A 27,258-nucleotide genomic window follows, 5' to 3' on the forward strand; every position below is an offset into this window, starting at 1 on the left:
AACTCTGGCAAACATCCCCAGCTGACCATGACTGCCTTTTGGGATGCAAGCCAACCAAAAGAGAGATAAAACCCATGATTTTGAAAGATTTATGGCACTAGTTCTTCTTGGGTTTTATTCGCACATAAATTTAGATATGTTCTTCGTCAGAAGTTATTCTTGGATTTTAAGAGAAAAGGAGATAGAAACAGAGATGAGAAAGGAAACTGAACTTCGTGAGCCACAGTTCGGATAAAACTATAAACAATTAGCCACACAGTATGGATAACATTATAAATAAGTTAGGGAATTTGTTTTAGGTTTATAGCAATTACTAGGTTGAAGTTCTTGAGTGTTTTTGTCGGTGTGGCTTTGAAGTCCTATTTTGAATGGGTTTATTTTCCTGCTTTGGCTACTGGATGGATTAAGAATGTTTGGTAGTCCTAGGTGTTGTGCTTTGAAATAGTTTTGGGAATTTTACTAAATGAAAGTTATCACACCTTGGCCTAATTTTCTCTGAAAAATACAAGGAGTTTTATTGAAATCTGACTTTTGCAGTTTTAGGATGATTTTGATTACCAATTGATATGAAAAATCTTACCTTGCATGGGAATTTAAGAATCAGATGAAAATTTATAAGTCAAATTGAAATTTTCTGGTTATTTTTTTTGTGGCATTAACTGTTAAACAGTTGCAAGATTTAGAACCTATATATGCATACTATATTCTTTACAGTGCGTAAACGTTTATCTCTTTTATATATTTTAAGTAATATTCCTCAACTTCTTTATTGTTACTGTCTATGGATTAACCATTAGGAAGTTTCTTTTTGAGGGAAAAATGTCACTATTCCCAAGTATCCAATGTTGCCTGCTAAAATGAATTCATAATTTCTTTTGTTTCTTCAAAACTACTCCCGAGGATTCAATTTAATTAAGACCTAGGGTACCTAAATATTAGGTCAGGGACTAGTTACTCCTTAAGGGTGACCGCATGTTGATAATGGTGACCTAGTTAAAATGACTAACCTCCAATCCTGCCCTTGCCTCCTCTCTGAGGAAAAAGAGAATCCTGCCCTCACCCCTTTCAGCAGGACTTTCTGTTATCCTTGTGGAGAAAAAGACCACTTATCCATTACCAATTTTCTTTCGAATAACTACCCAAAAACCTTGGAATTTTATCAAGATGCTAGACCAGTTACCCATTACCAATTTTCTTCAGAATAACTACCCGAAAACCTTGAAATCTTATCAAGATGTTAGATCTGCCCTAACCCTCTCAAGGCACTACCCTAGCAAAACAATTACCTTACACCACCCGATGGTACCTACCCGACCTAGCCTGCCAGAGCTGAGCTGATTCTTGACCAGTTAAGTATGGATCAGACAAGCTTGACCCACAAATAGATTCAGTAGGTTAAATTCAAGAATTCAAGTCATTAGGTTATCACAACTATTAAACATTACATTCTAATTACATACACATAACTGACTCTAACCCTAAATGATCTGCCTGCATTTCTCTTCCCTGACTCCGCTTTGCAAATAAACCCATCAGAGCATCGACGGCTCGGACTCAGCTCGATAACAGGCTCGATTGAGCTCATTCAGCCAGGAAACCAGCCAAGCTCAAACTTCACCTACAGCATGAATTCATAAAAGTAGTCAGGAGTGTACACTTTGCTCTCGCAAAAAATAAATAGAAGCTCAGGCTGGGCACAGATAAGAAGAAGAAGCTCCAACATCCATTGTCAAGGCTGGTTTGAGTTGGAATACCCCCTCCATATGACCTGCCGAGCCAGGGAGCTTACTGCTCATCTCGGCTTGGCTCATCAGCTACACTAACCCCAACCTCCTTTATTACTCCCTCTCCTATCCCCATCACTCTCTCCCCCACTTCTCCCCGCTCTCCTTTCCTTTTCCACCTCCTCTGGGTTGGTTTAGATGATTTGCCAATTGACCTAGGTTCATAGGTATGACCTGTTGATGTGTTGGTGTCTTTTCAAGTCCATCCATTTGGTCTTGACAGTAAAGGATAACCTGCCCAATCGCCACTCTAGTGAGAGCACAGTGTCCTATGGAGGGCTAAGAAACTAACATGAGAACAAAGAATGGAGGTCCAGTAGCAGCTTCCTACATGTAGGATGTCATGATTGCACAACGTGATTGGAGGTGGAGATAATGCAGAAGAGGAGTGGAGGAGCAGTGTGATTTAACTTGGAGCTATAAACAAACAGCAAACGTGATACTAAAATTAGTGAAAGGAAGAAAAGCCTGCAGATACTAGAGATATTACAGGTCCATTTCAACTAGAAAAAGTTGCACCACAAACAGAACGTGATACTAAAATCAATGAAAGAAAGAAAAGCAAGCATATACTAGAGATATTACAGGTCCAGTAAATTCAACTAGAAGAAGTTGCAGCACAAACAGACAGACCAACGTGATAATAAAATCAACAAAAGGAAGAGAGCCAGCATATACAAGAGATATTACCGGTCCATTAAGTTCAACTAGAAAAAGTTGCAGAACCACACCACCATGCCAAAACAAATGAAATGATGGAATACATGTGCATTCTAGAGTGGAAGAGAATGACTGTGCTCGGTAAAAGAAGATATCAAGATATGTTGTTATTGTTGTTGTCATCGTTTTCTGCTAATGGAAGAGAAAAGTGGCACAGTAATACACAGTGATTTCAAATCAACTAAACTGCAAGTAAATAGGAATCCATCAAGGGAACATTCATTCTCTATTTTCTTAATGAGTCAAATCAACACAAATAAAACTTTGATATCATCACAATGACTTGAATTTTGATAACAAGTTTGGTAAGAATTGCTCCTGCCTCGTGAAATTAACAAGAAACAGCCATACATCTATACTCTGAAATCTTATCCACGTAGATGGACAACTCGCTAGATTGAATTTGGCATGATGGAACGGAAGAATATAAACAAAGAACAGGCTGCTGGTTATTGCTAAGGCCACAATATAAGTAGATAAAGACATGGAGAACTTGGGCAACTGAGAACCTTGGATTCATAAAAAGCTGATCCTGCTTACGTGCCAACTTCAGTCTTTCATTTTCACCTCACTAGTGGAATGAGCAAGTATTCAGCATAAAAGAGCTGCAAATAAACAAAAAAGAAGATAAGAAAACAGCATATCCATTTCCCTTTTGGTTTATAAGCTTATAAAGCCATATCCTGCTTCACAGACCGTAGATTGAAACAAAAATGACACATCCAACCTTTTTTTTTATATAATTTGCTTGATCAGTCAGGCAAAAAATTGCATTAGCACATGCAGGAACGAAGCCTTAGTTTAAATTAGTCAAGTCAGAGAAACAAGTCTAAAAATCTGATATATCCTAGAATGTTGGTCATTAGGGAAGCTCAGTAAGTCACCTTCCAAACAAACATGTAAAAAGATGTTATTGCAGCTTTACTCATCAAGTCAAGAGATCTAGCACGATTCCAGAGGACTGAAGCAAGGATTGCATGGCCCAAAACCTGCATAAGTCAGGAAAGTACCATTCTTACTAAATCAAATAGACAATTCAATCGGTTAGCCTCTTTCATGGTTTCAACAAGATATAGAATACAACAATACCCAGCATCATCACTGAAGTTAGTAACAATGAAAATAACCAGCTTATATAGAGCATGAAATTATTAAATCATTGTGAGCAAGATTCTATGTTAACCATAGTGCTGACTGAGTCAGAAAAACATGAACAATCTTCACAACTTTCACAGTTACCTCAAGATACGGAGTTATGTTCCAGCCACATGGGGCAACTTTAACTTTTGGTTCCTGATTTCCCAGCCATTTGGCAAGTGGTCAGGGCCTGTTGGCCAAAAAGTTTATTTTCCTAATCCCTAGTTTTGATGGTCATTCAAATTTTAGTCCCTGACTAGTATGAATGCGTATGAAACAAGAGATAAGTGTATAAAATGAGTGCATAAAAGAAGCACAAATAAAAGAAGGCAGAAGTGCATATAGAATGCACAGCAGGGGCTAAAGCAGAACATGGGCAGGCCTTCATTGTTAGATGGCAGTCAAACCAATTCTGATAATTAATTTCCCCTTGAGAATAGATTAAAAGAAAAGGCTTACCTAATTAATTTTACAAGAAATATTGATGGGGAACCATTCTTTGTGTTCATATCTCAGTCATGGGCACAAGATCAGAATGCATCAGAGCTCCAATTTCCATAGTAGTGTGGCCCATACTTTCACTAGTTTAAAGATTCGGCATCCACATTTCCAGGAAGAGTATAGTCATGTTTACAGAATCATTGGTGTCAAGTCATACAGCATTAATGTAATAAGTACTATTCATGGTACTTCAGCAGGAAACCCTTGAGGCAATTTAGCAATAAATAGTAGGGTCCACTGCATCTTTTAGTGATTTTTCCCCCTTACTTTTATTCAAAGGACAAGATTAGATGTTGTTAGGTATTAAAGTTGTGATGATGAAGGTTGATTTTTTTTTCTTTCTTCTTTGAGTTGATCTGATTGAAAGAAATAATATACCAAGGTTTGGCTATTCCTTCTATTCCCTTATTCACTCTCTTTATTTCTTCTTTTTCCCTCTGATCTAATTCCTCTCGATACCATTGTACCATTCTTTCTGCTATCCTTTTGTATTTTCTTAGCCAATAACAGGCTTAAATCTGTAATGCAAGTGTTAGGCGCTACTTTGATTCCTTGAGACCTAGAAGCCTTGTCATTCATTGTGAACCTTGGAAAATTTTCTTAGCCTTGCCCTCAATTTATCTTTACCAGAGTCACTGAAAATCAACTGATAATTGCAGAAACCTGCCAGATAAGACATGACGGTTTACGCAACAATTTATTTGCCTTTTTATTATTCCTAAAACCCTAAAACCTGTTTCTTATCACTGTTTACTAACCCTAGAATCGGTGGAAAGATCCATTATTTTCCTCTTCCCTCCCCAGTCTCGTGCCAGTTCCCATCTATACAGATTTCTGCTTCGAGAAAGCAAATTCTGAAGTCCAAATTAAATCCTTAAATCATTAAATTCAAGGTCCACCACTGTACATATGCAGTCCTATACCTCTAGGGTCCTACATTGAAAATGGTGTGGGATGTTTATACATCAGAACAGCATTATGGGAGGGCCGATACCAATTTGTTTTGGATAAGGGTTGTTGGTTATGCTTATGGTTCACTGCATCACAAAAGCAAATTACATGTATTGAATACCACATTCCACTCTGAAACCGGGAAAACATCTACTCACCAATGAAAGGAGTCTATATACTCAAATGCATGCATGCATGTAGGTATGCATCAGTCAATTATCACATTCCAATGCAATATCCAAATGATAACGTCCTTGTTAACATATGAACCTTTTTTCCCTTTCAAAAATATAAAGAGAAATGATTTATTGGTCTCTGATATAGAACATAAATAAATATGAGTCCAATATTCTGAAAGAAAAAAATTATCGAAGACCAGAAAGAATGATGGCATGTTGATCAGAGATAAGCATCACTAAGATCAACTACATAAACAGTATACAAGCTGAAACCATTACGAAAAATAAAACAGAAAAGTTGGTAACATACAGTAACAAATTTGCTCCAAAGGCAGGAAGAAGTGGCTCCAATCACCATGGCGACACTGTAAGCCATCTCAAGGAGATATACACAAATCCAAAATACCTGCTCAGAGACAATGTGATCAACAAACTATAATTCACCAACATCACAGCAGTAGTTTAAACCCTTTCTTTATACTGACCCGCATTTGACCCAGACGTACACTGAAGGACTGAATGCCAAATATCCGGTCACCATCAATATCAGGTATATCCTGCATGATAATCACTGTTATGCTCCAGATATGCAGGATTTCTCTACTATATAATTGCTAAAAGACTCAAATTTGTCCATAACCAACATCACTCAATAAATGCATATCCCATATGGAGGGAAAGAGCCGAATATTTGTCCATAATAGAGTACTGCTGGGCTCATCATAATATAAAGAATTCAAGAAATGTATAGCACATCTAACACCTAAAACATTACAATCATTTATCTGTTTTAACATTATTATATCAACTGTTTCTTTCTTTGTTTGTTTCCTTTTCCAAACTTACATGCAGAAGGAGAGACTATATATCAGACTAATAATCTACATGGCTGATGGAATGATCTTACAAGTAATGCTTGCAAAAGTTTTATTGCCTTTCAATTACTTCACTTATAATATCTTCAAAATTTCTAATTGTAGTTTACCCACTAAAGCTATATTTAATGGATTGAGAATACTCAAATGCACAGAGAATCAGAGATACGACTACACACGTTCATTGACCATTAAACGATTAGTGAACCGCCACATATTGCATGGCATGCTTCCATAACATACAAGAATTTAATGTCAGGCACATCTTATTTCTAACAACACCAACTTAAATTTTCTTGAATCTGCATAATGTAAAACCTTGAAATATCTTTCCAAGTCCCCGGATTAATTAATTACATTGGAAATTTTAAGGAAGTACCTTGAACAATGCTATAACAACAGAGAAGAAGCTCATGAAAGCAGTTGCAAATATCAGCGGCCTTGAAAAGTTGGCTGGCCTATTGAAAACAAAAGTCTGCAAGATTTATCAAGAAAACAAATATAGATTATATAAATTTGTTATGCTACCAACATAAGAAAGATAAATGTGTGCAATGTATACAGTGGCTAATCAAGCGGTGTGCCATGCTGTCATTATAAACCTACCTGCATGTGCAGGAAAAATGCCAGTTGAACAATCACAGCACGCACAGCCAGGATGCAGAATGCCGCAACGACTGCAAATCTCTTCCATCTCAAAAAGGGTATCTGTAACAAACAACATTCCACAACCATCAAGTTATCAACCCAATATTAATGCTTTTTTGTGCATTTTTTGTACATTTTTTATAAATATTGTGTCTATGAGTGCGTACAAGCAAGCTGGGATGAGCCCTAACATAATTATACCATTTCAAAACCATATGAACAAGGCCAAAGATTATCAGTAGATTCAACTAATAACTTGTAGAGAAAAAGCCACATTGGCATATGAACTAATCATATTCAAATTGCACTTCCATGTGCAACAGAGCTATTAGAATGAAGCATACACATATCAAATTTAATCTAAAGATTTGCACAGTCCCAACCCAGATCCGAAGCATGACATGGCCGTACTGCTAAGGGGAACAACCTATGATAACACGAAGCCAACATTATATTTAGCTTTCAAATCCATCCCAAATATATAAAATAAATAGAAATCCAATTTCATTATCCATTAAATGCAACCAATATTGGTTCAGAACATCTAAATCCAAACATAAATACCACACCCATAATTCTCAATGTTCAGAAAAATCATTGACTACAAATTCATAGTCAATTTAAAATATTAAATTTTTTCTACAAAATTGCCAGGCTTGTTAGCACAAACTCCAAGCCTGGACCATCCTTCGTTCCTATCAACCTTTTCGTCTGGAGAGAGAAAAATAAAAATAGAGGTATATGAGCAACACATCTCGATAATTAAATCTTTTACTACCTTATAGGATCAAGCATAAATTTTTCCATGCCAATGCATCATTTAAGAAAAATAATATATACTACAAAATAAAGCATTTGATAATAATAGTATATTAAAACAAGTCAAAAAGCCAATCATGCATGCATAAATCATTCATATTTCATAAGTATGATTCCAAATTTATTTTACAAATAAATACACAAATCATTTTTCTGTCATTTAGACATATCATAGTTCAAAACATTGGTCAAAGATATTCGTGCTACAGTCACTTTATATCCGTGATAGGGCCTGTGTACGTAATCGACAAAGATATTATAGTTCATATTTGTTACCAACTTTAACTCGTTGGCAGAGGGCCATTTTCGTTGGATGTTAGCTCTAGAGTGTCAATTTTTTCAATATTAGAAATCATATATAGCTATCTGAGAGCCTTTAGAAAACTTATATCTTTTTCTTAAAACATACATATAAATAGATGAAAAACACTAAATGGCATGATCAAATTCATATTTCATAACAAAACTATTTTCATCAAAACATTCATAAAAACTATTTTTAATAATAAAGCACGATTTTCATAACACATGCGTCGATCCATAATTTTAAGAAAAGCATAATATTTTTTCAAGCAAATTTTATGCACCAAAAACATAATAATTTGAAAAGTAAGAAGTGTAAGATCCACTTACCTCTTTGGTCTTAGACTGTTAGACATCGCTAGGCTACTCCACTAGACCTATTTAAAAATATTAAAAGGAAGATTAATTTCTATTCGAATTAAAATAATAAAAAAAAGACGGTTGATCAGGTGACAATGTTCAACGGCTCTAGGCAGGTCAGGTCTAAGCAGCTCAATCAATGAATCATAGGGTATGGACTCGATTAGGGCTAAGGTCGTTCGATAGGGTTTATCATCAGTGGATTCCAGGAACACTTAATGGGGCCAAGGTGATTGGTCCAATAAACGGTCCGGGCACCAAAGAAATTTAGGAACTCATTTCAGAGATCAACTCGAATTCGTAAATCGGGTCGACATGACCCTATACTGAAATCCATAAATCTTCTAAAGAGGAAAAGTAGAGAGGAGAGAGAGAGAGAGAGAAAGGAGGTTCCCTTCTTTCCCAAAACAAGGGAGAACCAATCTCTCCCTCTCTTCCCGGATCAAACGGTGACAGCCATCAAGACGGCCCAACCCTCGGCGACGATGGCCATGGGCGGCCCTTCGTCCGCGGCACCACCAGCGACGGTGGTCGGCCAAAGAACAGGAGAAAAAGAAACCATCATGATCAACCCCTTCATCAACCTTTACCATAGTTGTTTCCCTCACCCACAATCACAAGATCACATGGGTCCTAGACAGCGGCAAAGCTCGACCAAACTCGGCGGCCGACGACGGGGAACTAGGAAGGGAGCCAAAACAGGGCTCCCCTGTGCCGGAAGTTAGTCCGGCAATTTGCCGCCTCTAATCCAAGGAAACAAAGGCCAAGACACCAAGGAAGAAAGAGGAGGAGATGAAGAACTCATACCTCGGTTCGACGAGGCTTTCCGGCGGCTCTTTCCGGCGTCGAATCAAGGAGACTCGGAGAAGAAGGCTTGGAATCGGCGGCGATCTTTGGTGATTCTAATGGTGGAACTCAAAGGAGGAGGGAGATTAAATAGACAGTCTCCAAGTTCTAGATGAACTCAAATTTGCCCTGCAAGTCTGCGATTTTCGCCGAAATCGGAGGAAGAGTCTTCTTCTCTGTTTGCATCGTGCCACAGGGCACAATGGCCTTAGGCCTGGCCTCTTCGGGCCAGTCCACAAGCCTAGGTCAAGTGCAGGCAGGTCAATAGACCGGGCCCTCACATGCATAACCCTACCACAATAAGACAGTAAGTTCCAATTCACTCGCTCGTAAATATTATAACATGTTGAGGACTAAGTGTATCTAAAAATTCAACAAAAAAGGAATAAACTCCTTGTTTAAGTGAATGTGCTCATTCAAGTAGCATTTGTTCACTGAATGAATTTGGACGGAAAAAGGGAAAGTTATCCAGATAAATTTGGAGGGACAAGACTATTCCATGGAACAGAAAATTTGTGAATTTAGATAAAACTGCCCTTCCTCCACTTGTGAAAAAATGAAGACATATAATAGGTGTAGTTGAATTTGGGTGCAACCACCAGCCAGCAAGCCCCCACGTCACCCCACCCAGCCCACCCCTAATGAACTAGTAAAATATTTTACAAACACAATTGCCCATATACTATTTGTTTAGAAATGGCTAAGTGTGGATGTACTTGAAATGTGGTATGCCCTATCAAACCAAAAAAAATGTGGTATGCCCTCCACATGAATTCCAATTCACTGCACAGTGCCCCAGCCCCTAGGAGTTGATTTTGTTTTGTTCTGGACAAAATTGTCCTATAAGCATGATATATAATCATATGTCTTCCCACATCAGCCTATATATCAAAATATACTCCACTTACTCAACTTACATCAAAATAAGCATGATACAAAGTCGCATGCATGGAACAACCAAGAACCACCACCACATGCATGGAACAAGCTGGCTAAAAATTAATCTAAAGTATGTTAAATCATGATGCAGATCCATCTAAATGGGTAAAAAACATGAAAAAACCAATCCATCATCAAGCATCTTCCATCCATATCCCTCATAGGAATTTTATCGAGCATGTTGTGGGAAGAGAATGGTGCCATCATCCCTTCAATAAATCACAGCAGTTCCATCAATAGAGGAACAAGGAACATGAAAAAATCAATCCAATCTTTCCATCATCCGTCAACATCCATTAGAAAACACAGTTTGAGCAACTCATCAGCATCAAGAGACATACCTAGGCAATGGAGGAAATGAAGAGCAAAACAACGGTAACCAAGTATGAAGCAGGTTCAACGCTCCTCGATGCTATCCCCTATAGTCCAGTGGCGTGTCGAGCAGCAGACAGAAGAGGAGGAAGATTGTTTTAGTGCTGAAGAGCCATTCCACTACCGATCTCCTAGAAGGAACCCCCAGAAGTCGATTGGAGGAGTCGATCAGGTCATTAGTAGCCAAAGTGAGTCACTGGTAACTGGAATAGACCCAAAGAGGCCTTGGATCTAGTGAAGGAAGAGCACCAGTGTAGGGCAAGAGGGAGGATTTTGGGAAGGGCGATTGAAAGAGAGAGGAACAAAAGGGTAACCCGGAGGAATAAGAAGGCCCCAAAACTGGAGGAATAGTCGCCCCCCCAAACCAAAGAAATAGGGTTATGCCATGTAAGAGGGGTTTATCCCCTATCAAGGTATAAGCCTAGTCCAAGCCCCCAATTTAAAATTTGGTAGGAATACCACCGAATAAGGGGTTATTCCATGGTTATAACCCGTACCAAACATGGCCTCAAAAGTTTAATCTTTGTACTCCTTACAAAACTTTGTGAAAAGAGTTGAAACTTTTCCCATTTTATTGATGCATAGGAAAGTCAATTGGTGGGCCAACCAAATGTCTTTCAGAAAAATTAAAAAAACTTGGCCAGCTCAGATAGTCATTCAACCAAGGTTCGCCATACCAATACAGCTAGACGTACCGATCGCCTACCACGGTTCCGGTTCGTACCGGCTGCCTACCAAACCGATACGGTTCCGGTTCGTACCGGAACCAGCTGGTACGAATCGGCCAGCTCTCCTCCGCCGGAGCCGGAGAAGAAGAGAATGAGAGAGAGCGCAAGGAAGAGAGGGAGGGAGGAGACCTGTGGTCGTCATCGGAGAGTCACGGAGGGGCAGTGGAGGCCAAGGGGGGCAGTGGAGCCCACGGGGAGGCGAGGGAACCTGCGAGGGCACGGCAGAGGCCGAGGCCGCGTCCCTATTTCTTTCGAAACACGGGATGCAGCTCGGCTTTTTAATTTGGGGATTTTAAGTGAAGTCGGCAAATCGGGTGCCGACTTCTCGCGTGCCGACTTCTCGGGTGCCGACTTCACTTAAAAATCTCCGAATTAAAAAATTTAAAAATTTTTAAGGAAAGTCGGCAATGGATGCGGCTGACTTCACTTAAAATTTCGAAATTAAAAAGTCGCGGTCGAAACAAAGGATGCGGCCACAGCTTCGGCCTCCGTCGTGCCCCCTGCTTCAAAAGAAGCAGAGGATGCGGCTGCGGCTTCGGCCTCCGCAGCCCCCCCCCCCCCGCGGGCTCCGCCGCCCCTCCGCGGCTCTCCGATGGCAGCCACAGGTCTCCTCCCTCTCCCTCTTTCCCGCGCTCTCTCCTCTTCATCTTCTTCGTCTCCGGCACAGAACCGGCCCGTCCCGGTTTCCACGGCTCCGCCGTACCGGTTGCTGGCCGGACCGATCCGATACGGCCTGAACCGGCCGGTATGGGGTGGTTCAGCAAACCATGCATTCAACCAATAATGTAAACCTAATAACTTAGCTTTGCACTGGCCTAGCATGTGTAATAATTCCGCCCTAACATCTGACTTGCTTGACCTGTTTGTAACAAGGAATACTCTATCAACTTCTTAATAGATACAAGTTGACCATAAAGGATTTCTAAATGAGGCCTTTGATTGAAATTTTAAGGTTTGGGTCCTTAGAGGACTCTTTTGTATGAATACAAGTCTTTAGTCGACTTTAGTTAGAAATGCACACATTCTTTTAGCTTTGAGAAAGTTTCAGATAGAAGTCAAATCAAATAAGCAGTTTTTTAATTATTGTTGACCATTTTATATTAGTCGAATATGGATTAAGATTGGTAAGGGAATGATTAGTGGCCAGCTATTCTAAGAAATGCCTGTGGAATGTTCTTGCAATACTCCTGAGCCCTATTCTGGCCAGAAATCTTGTTAGAAGCCTTGCTTTATTTAAAGGTTGAATTGATGGAGCTCTGCACTCATTAGAATTGCAGTATAGGGTTTCAGGTGTGTTTGGCTATAGTGCTAATCTGAATGAACGTTAAACCATAACAGTGATTATTTTGTAAGTCAAGAGGGTACCATTTTGGACTCAAGTTACCTAGTTTGACCACCATGTCCATAGCCAGAAAGAAGGGGAGCTTTATAAGTAGAAATGTAGTATATCATAACTTCAATTTAGTTACATCTTGAAGCTAAATAAAATTTCAGCCTGCCAACTTCTATTTCTTCTTATGTATTTTTTTAATCTTTTCCTCTCGTATTAAGTTCACTACAATGCTGTATTTTTGTCTGATCAGGATACATAGCAGAAGCAAGAAGTCAAATGCTTCCTTAAAAAAGAAAATATCTTTTATCTGCTTCTTACTCCATGATTGATGACAAGGTAAGCCACAAGCACAGAATTCCAAATAGTACTCAAAGATTCCATTGGCACAATATTCATCAGGTCAAATGCATCACAGTATGTTACAATTCAACCGCTAATGACCATTGATTGCTACTGAAGGAAATGGACAGAGAAATTGTTAAACGAAAGTAAACTCACATTGATGGAGTATGCAGTTCCAAGGATAAAACTGATGAAAAGAGCCCAAAATAATGGCCACGAGCCTACGACCCATCCAACACAAAAGCTCTGTAACATAATATTAGGGATTAGCATACTATCTGCATCTTTAAAGGCATGGCATCAAATGAAGTATTGAATAGTGCAGTACAACTTGTAAATTTTGTAAATTTGTTATCGTGATCAATACGTGATATAAATTTGTACATGGAAAAACTATAATTAATTGTGGATAGAAGGATTTAGTAGCTGTTATAGCTAAAACTCTAATATCATAAAAAAGACCTCATGAACTAATATCATTATATAGCTAAAGATAACTATTTGTATATTTTTTTTAAGGTAAACAAGTTGTATATTTTACATCAGAATGAGTTAATTTCTTTTATGGTTTACTAAAAGTAAGCAGAAAGCATATGATAAACTCTATATAAATATGCAAGCACGACTAGCCACATATATTCATATTTTCCATTCTGCCTTTGATACTATGTGAAGAAAAAAAACATGAATTAAATTTTCCTGGCAAATGCTCAGCCCTTCATTCACCTGGTAAATGACTACTATAATAAAACTGCATATCAGTATTGGAAAAAAATACTGAAGTTTGTCTGTTGACTAACATGTTTTCTAGTCAGCTACAAAATGTCTACAAAAGACTAAGGCATGGAACAAGAAGTCAATTATAATAATCTGCAACCTGAAATAACAATAATCAGATAAACTTCTGAAAATAAAAGGAAATAAGTGAATCAAAAAGGTGTAAAATTATAAGTGCTCGTTAATCCAGAAATAGCACTTCTAACATGCCCAAATTGCTTGTCAACATAATAAGACCTTCACTTGCCCACTATTTTTTGAGAGAGAAAGAGAGGAGACCCATTCATATCACCATTACACAGGTCAAATAATTGGAGAAGCACCACTTCAGACTTAAAACTTGGAACTTCTGCTTGTTAGGCAAAGGATTGTTGCCATTGAGACAATGACCAATTTACCTAAACTTGGAACCTTATGGAAGAGGTTTCTAACTTGCTCCTAAGTTCAGTGATTACCAGCACATGGCCATCCACTTTAGAGACAGATCTGACAGGCACTTGCAGTTCATAAACCTCCTTAGTGAATTATCTTGCCCAAATAACTTCATATCAGCAAGTAGGGGACCATTTTCATTACTTATAACAGATGCATATCTAGAAAAATATAAACAGAAACTCTTTGAGAACCACAGAATGCCCACTTTTTAGTGATAGATTTGCAACTAACTAGCTTATAACATGTTTAATTCTGGCCCATGTTTTTGTGTTTATATTGTGACAAGGATATCTTGGCAACAAAGCACATTCTACCTTACAAGCCTGGCCACCAGCAAGGACCAATTGGCATGAGCAGAAAGCCCCTCATGAATAATCACGATGTATCATCTGACTCGCCCCTTGCTAGCCTCAGTAAACAACAGAGAAAACTAAGTGATGACAAGACATTTGCATGCACGCCAGCCTAGATTCCAACTCACATGCTAGAAACAAGATAATAAGAATAAGCTACTAAAGGGTATAACATGACCTTTAATCAACACTCACACTCTTACTGTTGGCCTCCATTTTATCTATGCCACATTCACCCTATTCTTGTCTCCTTGAAAAAGATTTGGTCATCTTCAAAACGTAGTGACAACACCAGTTCCAGTTGAAAAAAGTTCAGGGTTTAATTTAGATTGACATCCATTCATAATAAATAAGCAAATAAATAATAAGTAATGAAGGAATGGTAAAATAGCAAATGAATCCAGGATGCCAACATTCTTCTGTAAGAAGAAAATTGTGGATCAGAAAGACTTATCAAGGGCACTAAATTTGTATAATCCAGAGTCATTGTAATCCATCTAGCTCTTAAAAACACTTTATATAAGTTCACATGCTGTCCTGCAGGTTATAGAGTATAGACAAAGCAGTAAGGATTATTCAGAAGCATGGTGACAATTATGAGGATCTAACTTACCATAACAGCAAAAGCTGAAACAATTGCAATGCCAGTTGTGACAGAATATTCCCCAGATGCTAGCGGAAGATATGGCTTATTAACCTGAAAGAATGAAAGTGGTCATATTTCAAAGTTCCACCAGGTTAATTTGATAAGTTTAGGATGACATGACTCTTGATACATGCAGTAGATGCTAAACTTAAAAGAATGAGATCCGAATGTGTTGCTGCACAACAGATATAAGACCAAGAGTTCACCAAAACTGTTTGCAAAGGAATACCTTGTCTATTTCTATGTCAAATAGCTGATTTAGTCCAACAATGTAAACATTCATGAAAAGTGCAGCCACAACTGCCTGCTAGGAACAAGGGAAATACCTTCAGAGTATGAACATAGCACATAAAAGTCTCAATTAAAAGCTTATACAGAGTGCTACCTTCAACAATCCAGTAACAAACAATGGAGAAATATCAGATAGGTCCTTGATAGCCAATAGAGAAACCGAGAATATGCTTATTGTCTGCTTAAATAGACAAGTCCAAAGACAGATGAAATTTACAGATTATAAGTCAATTTATTAGAATATTCTGATATGAAATAGAGCGTCATGCAATAGTTTATAGATTAAGACTTAACCGTTCCTATAACTGTGTGGGGCCGTGAAAACCGGTAGAAGGCGTCGAATGAACTTAGTATTGACTTCCATGTGTTTGTAGAATCATATGCCTCGGGCGGCTCAGATCCTATTGAGTGCCCTGATGTCGCATTAATGGGACTACGCTCATGCAGTCTCCCATGATAAGTGGATTTTCCATGAGTCTGTCTGACAAGGCGACCTTGAGATCTTCCAACTCTGCATCTCGATGTGGTCTTACATGCTTGGTTGATTGAATATTGGGTTGGCACGCAACACCCTGTCAAATGTAGAATCTGAGACAGTTTAAGCAACTCACTGATAAGATTATCAACCAATGGGTTATGCATATAATCTCTTACAACCTAAAACTGTGCTCAAGATAACAAGTTTCCACAGGCAGATCAAGGAACAAGGACTGGCAGATTCATTTACACATGCAAAAGATGTTGGTACATGATATTATAATTTTTCATCGATTCTCTGACATTGAACAATCAGATTGTTATGTTACGACATCAATGTACCTTGGATTCATCATAGAACAGTTTGCAGTTCTACTCTAACTTTGCATGCGTACTTACGTGCATATTGTTTCATCATTGTTTTGCCTGAAATGGAAGCTAGTAAAAATATGCGCAATGTAGATGGGGAGTGCAGAAGCAAGTAAGGCATGTTAGGAGTATTAAAGCAAAAAAGGTCAGAGAATCAGTGAACAGTTCAATCTAGTACTTACTGTTCTATTGATTGCCCTGCTTACTTTTAGTACTTCGTGTTTCTTTTAATTTTAGGGTTTTAGTACAAAAGAAGCCTTTACCTATTGCATGGTCTGAGGAACTCAATAACCACCTATAAAATAAGTCTCTATGGAATTATAACTTCCAAGTATCTTACAGAATAGAAGACTGAAATGAGTCAATAATTCATGCACCAAATTCTAATGTATCATCCATCATATGAATATGGTGTTGAAAAGTAAGCATAAGATAGATGATAGAAGAAATATTATTGAAAATGTTACCATCCGTGATGCTAACTGAAGGGGAAAAAAAAATTAAGGCCGCGCAATAGCTATTGGTATTGACTAAATACAACCATGGGAAACCTCATTACATCTTATTGCGATTAGATTTAAAAGTGTTATTGTTTCATGCTGTTGGTCACTAACACGTGCAATTTCATGACACCTCGAAGATGTTTTTCCACTTCAACGGACGGATCAAAACATTGTCCACATCAGCATGGAATAGATTCACAGTTATATGTGCTTTCTACGATCATCTATCTACACATTCAAAAAATAATAATAAAATGCCTACCACTAATCACACACTCATATCTATCAGGTCATACGATATCAATTTCCCTAGAAACCGCTCTCTTTTCTTTAAGAATACTGGAGAGGGGGAAAAAACCTCTCTTTAGCTGGAGGGTTTTCATATCTCGAGCTATTCCAAAAGAAACGGCAGATGCCCTCCGAATCGAAACCCTAGAAAAGCCTCCTCGCTCCAACGGCTTCTCCCTGTTCACTAAATATGTGAAACATTGAATCTACTTCCTTTTCCCCCTCGTTTCCCCTGTAAACCCTTCCCCTCCCCCTCCCCCCCACCTTTATCCAATCTACTTAGGCATTTCCCTCTGAAAAATACAAGAAAGAACGCTTCTTTCCCTCCAATCCCTCAGTTCGAAGCACATACCTCCCCGAGACGAGAAACAACGTAGCCGGGGAGGGAAGGAGAAGGGCCGGAGAAGAAGAGAATCCATAAAACTCGGCGAACTGAAGGAGAAAAATTGAACCAGATCTTAGCGGGAGCCCGGAAGCTCTCAACCCTTGCCTCCAGTTTCAATTACTATTTCAGTTTCTAGCAGATTGAGCAAGTCTTACCGCTCGTGCATCCATCACGCTTTCCGCTCGTGCACCCTCACGCTTCTTTTTTTTTTTTTTTTAAGGGCACTACCGTATTGTGATGGATGGGCACCAAACTTAGTACATGTTTGATTAGCGCCAATCAATCTATCATGGATAGAGACGCTACTTGCTAGCTTTCCAATCTATTTATTATTGATAGAGACACTACACCAAACTAATAAATTTAGAAATCTGTAACCATCTGTTTGTGATTGAGGGCTTGTTTGGTTCGCGGAAAGCATTTTTTCTTCTACGAATATGATTTCTGGTAAGAAAATTTTTAGGAAGAAAATGTCTAGAAATGTACTTTTGACATATTTGGTCAAACATAGAAAAGTGACAGATTTCAGAGTGCTTATATTTGGTTGACCATCCACTTTTCTGAAAAAATTATGTATAATTTCTATTATATCCTTAATAAAAATTTGGTGTTTCATGCTTCTTTAATATTGAAGGGTTTTTTTGGAAAAAAAATAAAGATAAAGTGATTCCCACTTGATGCAAAAGTAATTTTTCTATATTTCTCATGAAAAATATTTTTCTATAAAATGTAGGAATCATATTTTCATAAAAATATAAATTTTTTATTTTTTTTTAAAAAAAAATTTAATTAAATAAAAAATATTTCATTATTTTTTCGTTGGCCACATTTTTCTCCTCCAACCTGAGATGCCAAATAGCTTTAAATTCCGACCAGCTCTGACATCTTCAAAATCTTTTGGATCTCCTGTGTAACCTCAAGTGCCGTGCTGGAGCCGAAAAAGGTGGTGGACTTCAAATTCAAACCACACGCCCTTTCCACGAATACGCGGGGACCACAAGGACCGGGGCTCACTCGTTAATTTCGTGCAAAGCGGTGACGTGACACGATCGATCACGTAATCGCGATTTGACCATCGGTCACACTCGAACTGGAGCACCGATTTGGTGCCGCAGGAATCACCGTCCGTCACAACTGTGCACACATGGCGGAACAGGAAGAGACTACGTGGGGTCCACGGAAGAAACGGACACCGCGCGGCACGAACCGAGCGTGCACATGTCCTGTTTGTTTGGCCGGGTACACATTCCGGAATCTCACCGTAGAAAGTTGGGACTTGGGATGCAAAAGTCTCTGATGCCCTGTTCACTCTTCGTCTCTTCCTTCCTCCGGTCAGCCGCTGCCACCAGTACCGCTCCATCCCAAGATTTTTAAATAGTGGCATTAAATTCATTATCATAATAAAATATTTCAACATGATACAGAATATCTTCAGCCAGCCATGTAACATGCTTACATGACATAGTAACATTATAATTTATTTCGGTATGTGATAAGTTATTTTTATATCTACAATTAAATTTATAAAATATATCATACTGTAATATTTATATTTTGTTAATATTTAAATGGTAAAAAGTGAAAAATGAGGAAAAAAAATTAATTGATTGTAGGGCTGAAAAAGGATCAGATCGACCAGAGGCCTAACCCGGTCTAACCCAATTAAATTTGGTTAAATTCAAATTTAATGACTTGTCGATTAGATCGAGTTCAAAAATAAGATTTATTTTAAACTTTTGGTTGAATTTGGATCTTGTATTTTCAACCTGACCCGAATCATGTTGGCCTATATATCATCCAAGATTAATTTGAGTCAACAAAAAAGAAGCCCAATCCGACTTAAAAATTTTCTAATCCAACTCAAAAACCTGAATCATATAGACTTCCATCTCTTTTACTCTATCTTTTCTTTTTTACTAAATGAACTCCCAGTTAAATTATTTTTTTTATTTTTTTGTCTCAACAACTATATATGCTCCTATCCATTTTCCACTTAATTATGTTTAAACATTGATATTTCATTGTTTATCTTACTGAATTCTTATTTATAATACCCTTAAGTATACCAATATATGTTTTAAAAATCATATTTTGTAAATTTAAGAATGATCAATTGATTGAATAAAATTAAAAATTTTCGAATAAAATTGAAATGTACGTTGGTGTTTTTCTAGTGTATTTAAAATTTTAGTAATTTTATATTTAATTATCAATTATTATACTTTAGTTATAAAAGAATAGCTCAACACATAACTAACAAAAATACGGAACATTTTGGTTTGGATCAATATCATACTTGACCATGATTGACTACGGAAGACCTATTGAATTTAAAATTCTTTTCATGAACCCAACACAACTCAAGCCGATCAATTGATGGTTGAGTCAGGGTCCAAAATTATGATCTGAATATGAAAATAGGTTGAATTGGGGTCAAATATTCTCTAGTCCAACGGTCAGAGTTAATTGTTTAGATATGGAGCTAGGTTTACACCACACACCTAGGTTTTAGCCTAACCCGTGGGATCTTAGGTAAAAGTTACGCCCAGTTTAGTGAGGTTAAAGGGTGCTTGAGGTGTTTGCCACTTATTCCGAGGATAGACGGGATAAACCCCATGAATCCCCATTCGAAACAGGGCCTCAAGATAACTACTTGGAATTCCAATTATATTGCTCTATTACTTAGGCGTTTGACAAATATTTAATTAAATGAAATTGAATAAAAGAATATTACTAAAATCCTGCCAATCTGGTGAACTTTGTTTGTGGCTTGAGACAAAATTGACCTGTAAAAGAGCCGTGGTGAGTACATCTTTATAGACTCACAAGAAGACGAGAATGAGAGATGTCTCTATCCTGGCCTTGGCCAGGATTTTCTGCCGGCGTGGGGCCTGCACCATCTCTCAAAAATATCTCGACTTCGGCTCGCAATGGGCTACCATAAGTGGGTAGTAGGCATGGGATGGCCACTACAGTTGATTCTTGAAGGGTGTATCCCTGAAAATACAAACATACGGTACCGGTAAGTCTCTCTAGTTTTCTCTCTCTTTTTTTTTTACACAACGGTAACTCACACACAACGAATATAGGCACAATCTATAAAATCAAAAAGATAAGAGAATACAAGAACACCGAAACCACTCTCTAGTTTTCTCTTAAAAGATGGAGCAGTCTTTTCATTCATTCTCCTATTTCTACCTTCCGTGGGAAACGTTGGAGATTTTAGAGCGATGAAAGGAGCACCTGAGACTCGTTTGATTTGCGTAAAACATTTTTCCTCGCTATAGTATGTTTTAAAAAAAAGTTAATAATTAAGTATATGATGCATGAGAAAGTGGGTTTTGTATATTTAGTTATTCACGAGAAAATGATATATTACATAATGACTTATATTTTTTGTTGAGCATTAACTTTTTCAAAAAAATTGTATAAAATATCTTTTATATCCTAAATAAAAGAAAAAACTTACCCCATTCTATTTAAAAGTTTTAGGGTATTTAAAAAAATCCAATTTCTAGCTGATGAGAATTAAAATTTTTTCATTTCCTACATGAATTTTTCTTTTTCATAAAATATAAAAATCTTCTTCTATAGAAAAACTATTTTTTCATATTTTTTTTCGAAGACTCCAACCAAATATGAGCTATTTCTCTATTTTTTCTGTTGACCATACTTTCTCTCCTCCTCTTCTTATGGCCCAACTGTTCTTAAAGCCATACATCTTGATCCGAGGATGGCGTCGTTTGGCAAAGCTATTAGTAGTAAAACTTTCAGAAGTAAAGCTTTTATAAAGAGTTATTTGTTGTTTGGTAACTATATTTCTAAAGTGTTGTGTAACTTTAATGTGTGTTTAGCAAACAAACCGACAAAATATTTTTGATACGACAAAATGACTAAAAAGCACATTACATAGTATTATACAATAGAGCATAAAAAAATATAGTATGCATTAATACATATATATATAATATAGTATACTATTATTGTAATATAATATAATATTATTCTAATATAATTAATATAATATTATATATTATAGCATAATAATATAACATAATTTGATATTATATAACATAATATATAATACAAGCATTATGATATAATGTAATATAAAGAGATTCTTCCTGTAATTATATAATTTTATCAGGAATATTTTAATTTAAAATAAAAAAATTTTAAAATCTAAAATAGTTTTCCATGTGCTAAAAGTAATTTTCCGAAGAAGTTAAAATAATTTCTCGATTTTTTAGCAAATACTTCTATTATATTTAAAAGTATTTTTGAAGGATCAGAAAGTGCTTTATGGTCCATCAAAAACTCTGCCAAATGGAGCCTAAAACCTAGATTACAAATACACCCTAAATCACGTGTGCAAGGAGAGGAGATAATATATAGCCTCAAAATACAACCCACCGGTAATCATTGATGTAAGGAGAGGATTATATGCTGCGACACTGGGAAAATATCTGCGACAATTTACTCTTCTTCCTTGACGAGGTCTAGGTTCACCAAAAAAAGTAAAAATCCTTGAATGATTGATACTTGTGGAGAAAAATTCTTGCATTTCATTCATCATGAACATCCCAGCATAAAGCATCATTCAAATTGGCGATCACAAGACTTGGCAAAATCACCCACCTCGGAAAGATTCACGGGGATTATCCCGAACGAGTGGCGGTCGGGGGAGATGGCGGAGCCGGAGGTGGGGAGGAAGACGGGGTCAGTTAAGGCCCCTGGCACGGCGGTGGCCGGTGACCCGGGTTGGCCCCGGCCTTCACACATTGCTCCTGGGCAGGCCAAGACCACGCCGCTGTGGTCGGAGGTGGCGGGAGGGATGAAACGGCGGCCGGAGGAACCCAGTCATCGCCTCACTGCTGACGAACTGGAGGTGCTGCAACGGAGGTTTCCTCGGGTGGCGGTGGTCCCGGAGGAGAGGGTTGCGGCAGCTAGGAACAGCTGGATGGAAACAGCTGTGATTGCAAAGAGCTTGGGGCGGCGGGTCTCTCCGGAGCTGGTGGCACGGGATCTCAGGAGCAGGGGAAAGTTAAAAAATGAGGTTGAGGTCTTGCCAATGATGGAGGGCTTCGTTATTGTCCGGTTTGCCTCTGGCGACGACCGGGCGGCGGCGCTCGCTGCTGGGCCGTGGGTGGTGGCGGGGCAGTTATTGGCAATGGAGAAGTGGAGACCCGATTTCATTCCGGGTACTCATTCGGTGAACCGAGCGGTTGTTTGGGTCCGGCTGCCCGGGCTCCCAGTCGAGTACTGGGATATGGAGGCGATCAGGGTGATTGTGGCGGAGGTGGGAAACCCCCTGGAGCTCGACCGGTTCTCCCATGAGAGGCGGCGCATCGGGTATGCTAGGGTGAAGGTTGAAATCAATGTCCGGCAGCCACTGATCCCGGGAACCATTGTCCAGGGAGCGCAGGCGAGGTTCTGGCAAACCTTTGCCTATGAGGATTTGCCGGGGTTGTGCTATCGGTGCGCCCGCTTGGGCCATCAATCCGGCGAGTGCTGCTTCCAGGCCCCGGGATTGCAAACGGGGTCGGAGCCGGGGGTCGAAGAGATGGAGAGGCATGGCGAGCCTGGTAGTGGGTCGGATGTATCCCCACAGCTGGAGGAGGATCGGCTGACCTTTGGCCCGTGGATGACAGTTCCCCGGCAGAGGTTTTGGGGGAAAAGCGGCGCCCCGGCTGGCGTGAAGAAGATGACGGAAACGGCCGAGGCGGATCGGCGAGCAAGTGCGGTGAAACCGACTCCTGACTCGGCTGCGGCAGATCTGGCTGACTCTTCGTCGGACGCTGAGGGGTGGCGGAAGCCAAAGAAGTTCGCCCGGCGAGGGTCGCCGGGGAAGGGTTCGGGACATCCGGACACCGGTGTGGCGGCGGGATCTCAGACGGCCGAGTTGACTCGGCACCAGGCGCAATCGGACCGAGTTCTGAAGTCGCCAGCCAGACCCCAAGACCCAGGCCCAAGTCAGGACCGTGGGCCGAATAGATCTGTGGGCCCGCTGAATCTGGATCAGGCCAGAGCCCATCAGCGGGCCGAGGCGGGGCCCGTTATGTTCAAACGGGCTCGTAGCCCATCCAAGCGGCCGGCTGGCACGGCCCGTTTGGCACGGTTCCCTTCCGTGCCAAACGTGCCGAGGCCGGCGATGGTAGGCCAGGGAGCTGACCGGCGGAGATTCCGCAGCCGGAGCTTGTCGCCGGCAGTCGTGGGAGGAGTCCGGCCACCTGCTGGGCAGCCCTTTGTTGCCCTGAGTCCCGGTGGTGCGGTGAAGGGGGTCTACGGCGACAAGGCGTTGGATCGGCCGAGATCATCGACTTCGACCTCTACAGCGGCGGCCGGCGGCGGGGTCCCGACGGGGATTCTAACGGGCAGCTTGTCATGTTCGGGAGAAGGGGAGAACAGGGGCACGGGAGACCCTAGATGCTTGCCGGTTGTTGGAGTGCAGGGGGAATCGGCCGATCGGGAGGCTGGGGAAGGAGGTTCCACTGGCGGCCCGGGTCATGCTGTGATTGCCAAGCAGATGAAGGAGGTGTTGCTTGCTCATGGACAGAAGGATGCAGGGTCTTCCATAGAGGAGAATGGGTCACGGGTGGTGGATGGGTCACAGGTATCTCTGACTCATCCAAGCACTGTTCAACAGTTGTAATGAAGGTTTTATTGTGGAACTGTAGGGGGGCGGGGAAGCCGTCCTTCAAACCAGCTTTCCAGAGATTGGTAAGCCTTCATGATCCTGAGATTTGTATTCTGTTTGAGACAAGATTGTCGGGAGGAAGCTTGGAGCGGGTCAGGCATACTATTCCGAGGTCTTGGGGGACTTATGTAGTGGAGGCACAGGGGCTATCCGGAGGGATTATTGTGTTGTGGAGGGTGGGGACGTGCAACATTGACGTTTTCCACCAGTGTAGGCAGCAGGTGAACTTAGTGATATCAGAGGGTAATGCTCCCCCATGGGTTTTACTGGCAGTATATGCAAGTACTGATTATAGGGAGAGAAGAGTGTTGTGGGAGGAGGCCACAAGCCTCATACAGTTGGGGCACCCGGTGTTGATAGCAGGGGACTTTAATTGTATTGATGGTCCGATGGAGAAGAGGGGTGGGAAGGCATTCACCAACAAAATTGAGGTCCGGAAATTTCAGAACTTCTTAATGTCTAATGGGCTAGCTGATCTTGGATTCACAGGCCCAAGATTTACATGGTGCAATAACCAGCAGGGCCAGGCCAGAGTATGGGAGCGGCTTGACCGAGTATTTGCCTCGACCGGATGGGTACAGAGATTCTCAGATTATTGGGTGCGCCACTTGCCTAGGATTGCCTCTGACCATTGCCCCATATTGGTGAGTACTTCACATTTTGTTCAGACTTATTCTCCATTTCGATTTGAGAAGGTATGGCTATCCTACCCGAGATCGTGGGATGTGGTGAGGGAGGCCTGGAGTACGCCTGTTAGGGGGAGTGCGATGTATAGGGTGACCCGGAAGCTTGAGCTGACTAGACGCCGGTTGATCCGGTGGAATAAGGAGGAAGTGGGGAATCTGTTTAGAAGGGTGGAGGAAGTTGAAGCATCTATTATTAGGGCGCAGGCCCATGAGGATAGTGGTGGAGGACTGTCTGAGGAGGACCAGGGGGAGCTTAGGGGGCTTTTGGCTGTGCATCATTCTCTACTCAGGCAGCAGGAGGTATTCTGGAGACAGAAATCGAGGGTTCAGTGGATCCGCGAGGGGGATCGCAACACGAGGTTCTTTCATCAGTCGACTATCATGCGGAGACAGCAGAACAGGATTCGCAGGATCAGGGATAGCAGTGGGCAGGAGTCAGAGGATATGGAGGTTGTCAGGAGGACTCTACTGCAGTTTTTTCACGCCAGATGGACTGATACAGGGAGGTTGGATGTTGATAGCGGTGAGTGGGGGTTGGTTCCAGAGGTGCAGATCACCGAGGGTGAGAATGCAGCATTGAGCAGACCAGTGTCAGATATGGAGATTCAGGAGGCCCTATGGTCCCTAGGTGAGGATAAGGCCCCAGGCCCGGATGGTTTCCCCCCACTTTTCTTCAGGAGATATTGGCAGATCATTAGACAGGAGATTCTAGAGGCTGTGCAGCAGTTCTTTGTATCGGCATCGATGCCTGTGGAGTGGAGGCAGACCTTTATCACCTTGATCCCGAAGAGACATGACCCAGTAGAGCCGGGCCACTTTCGACCTATTAGTTTGTGCACGACTTTGCACAAAGTAGTGGCTAAGGTATTGGTTCAGAGGTTGAGAGGTATTTTGCCCAGGATTATTTGTCAGGAGCAGGGAGCCTTTGTAGGGGGTCGTTCGATCTCTGATAACGTCCTTTGTGCACATGAGTTCATGTCTGATCTGCAGAGTGCTCCCCGGTGTAGGAGCTTGATGGGGGTAAAACTGGATATGGAGCGGGCGTATGACAGGATGAGGTGGGATTTTGTGAGGCGGTCATTGGAGATGTTTGGTTTCCACCCTCAGTGGATTAGATGGATTCAGGGGTGCATTCTGTCACCATCATTTGCATTATTGATAAATGGTTCCCCATCGCGGTATTTCGAGTCATCAGTGGGCTTGAGACAGGGCTGTCCGCTGTCACCTCTTCTGTTCATCATCTGCTCGGACTTCTTGTCACGAGCACTTCGCCATGCAGCAGTGTCACAGGAGATTGAGGCATATAGGCCGGCGAGGGGTGCGACATGTATCTCTCACCTGCTGTTTGCGGATGACTGCTTACTACTGTCTCGCGCGACACGGAGATCAGCTCTGACCATTAGTGGGATCCTGGAGGGATATTGTAGAGTTTCAGGTCAGATGGTCAACTTATCTAAGTCAGCCATCAGCTTCAGCCCGAGGACTGATCCTAGGGTGAAGGCCTCCATTATGAGCAGATTGGGGATTGGCGAGAAGGAGGGGACCTTTAGATACCTCGGGGTCTCGATTACTGGCCGACGCTTACGGCAGGGGGAGTGTTCGTCTATGGAGGCGTGTATCAGACGGAGATTGGAGAGCTGGCAGGTGAGCACCCTTTCGATGATGGGCAGAGTCACCCTACTGAGGTCAGTTTTGAGTTCTATTCCTGTTTACCTATTGTCTAATACACTGGTACCGGTGTCTGTGCTCCGCAAATTGGAGAGGTTGTTCAGGACTTTCATTTGGGGGCATCGTGGGGACAGAGGGGGCATCCACTTACTAGCTTGGGAGGTCATTTGTCAGCCAACCAGTCGGGGTGGACTGGGAATCCACTCTCTACTTGAGCGTAGGGAGATACTGGCCACGAGGCTTGCAGTCAGATTTCTTCTGGAGTCGGGGAGTATTTGGGCCTCTTTGCTGAGGGCGAAGTATGGTGACCCCATCACTTCGGCCACATTCAGAGCTGGACGCGGAGCTTCCTTTATTTGGAGAGAGATATGTGCTCGTGCCCCGGGGGTGCTGCCTATGATACGATGGGAGATTGGGGACGGTCGGACTATCAGGATTCTAGAGGATAGGTGGCTATCAGAGGGCAGATTGCAGGACTGGCCCACATTGATGGATCATGGGTGGTTGGAGGGGCGCACACTGAGTGCTCTGTTTGTCCAGGGGGAGCAGAGATGGGATGTAGATCTTGTTAGGCGGACTTTTGATGAGCAGCTTGCAGAGCGAGTACTGGCCTTACCGATACCGATGGGGATGACAGTGGATAGGAGGATATGGAGCTTGTCCGGGCGGACGACAGTGAGGTCTCGCGATATAGCGCAGTGGAGGGGAGGAGTGGAGACCCGATATCTTGATGGTGCTTGGATCTGGAGACTACGTGTTCATCCACGCGTCGCACTATTCATGTGGAAGGTAGCTTGGGGCTGCCTCCCCGCGAGGAGTGTTCTGATGCGACGGGGAGTACGGATA

At 41.1% G+C, this 27,258-nt stretch overlaps 1 protein-coding gene across 5 annotated transcripts; it reads right to left on the reverse strand.

Moving 5' to 3' along the window:
- Positions 1 to 1,397: 1,397 nt before the first annotated feature.
- Positions 1,398 to 17,578, reverse strand: LOC103707082 (probable homogentisate phytyltransferase 1, chloroplastic). 5 transcript variants are annotated; one of them, XR_005512490.1, is made up of 13 exons: positions 17,329 to 17,578; positions 15,634 to 15,911; positions 15,434 to 15,517; positions 15,278 to 15,355; positions 15,016 to 15,099; positions 12,994 to 13,083; positions 6,754 to 6,855; positions 6,527 to 6,622; positions 5,758 to 5,829; positions 5,583 to 5,678; positions 3,389 to 3,493; positions 3,014 to 3,109; positions 1,398 to 1,618 (listed from the first exon to the last, which is right to left on the reverse strand). XR_005512490.1 is itself a non-coding variant. In XM_017842772.3 (12 exons), the coding sequence occupies exons 1-12, from the start codon at positions 17,393 to 17,395 to the stop codon at positions 3,068 to 3,070; spliced, it is 1,191 nt and encodes a 396-aa protein (XP_017698261.2). In that variant the 5' UTR covers positions 17,396 to 17,578; the 3' UTR covers positions 2,698 to 3,067. The 5 variants fall into 5 exon arrangements, 4 of the variants coding, with proteins under 4 accessions (XP_017698261.2, XP_026660445.2, XP_026660446.2 ...); XM_017842772.3 differs by lacking the exon at positions 1,398 to 1,618 and having other exon boundaries at positions 2,698 to 3,109; positions 15,278 to 15,352; XM_026804644.2 differs by lacking the exon at positions 1,398 to 1,618 and having other exon boundaries at positions 2,698 to 3,109.
- Between the last annotated feature and the right edge of the window lie 9,680 nt (positions 17,579 to 27,258).

Source organism: Phoenix dactylifera, chromosome 7 (genome assembly GCF_009389715.1).
Source record: "Phoenix dactylifera cultivar Barhee BC4 chromosome 7, palm_55x_up_171113_PBpolish2nd_filt_p, whole genome shotgun sequence".
Classification (NCBI taxonomy): Eukaryota; Viridiplantae; Streptophyta; class Magnoliopsida; order Arecales; family Arecaceae; genus Phoenix; species Phoenix dactylifera.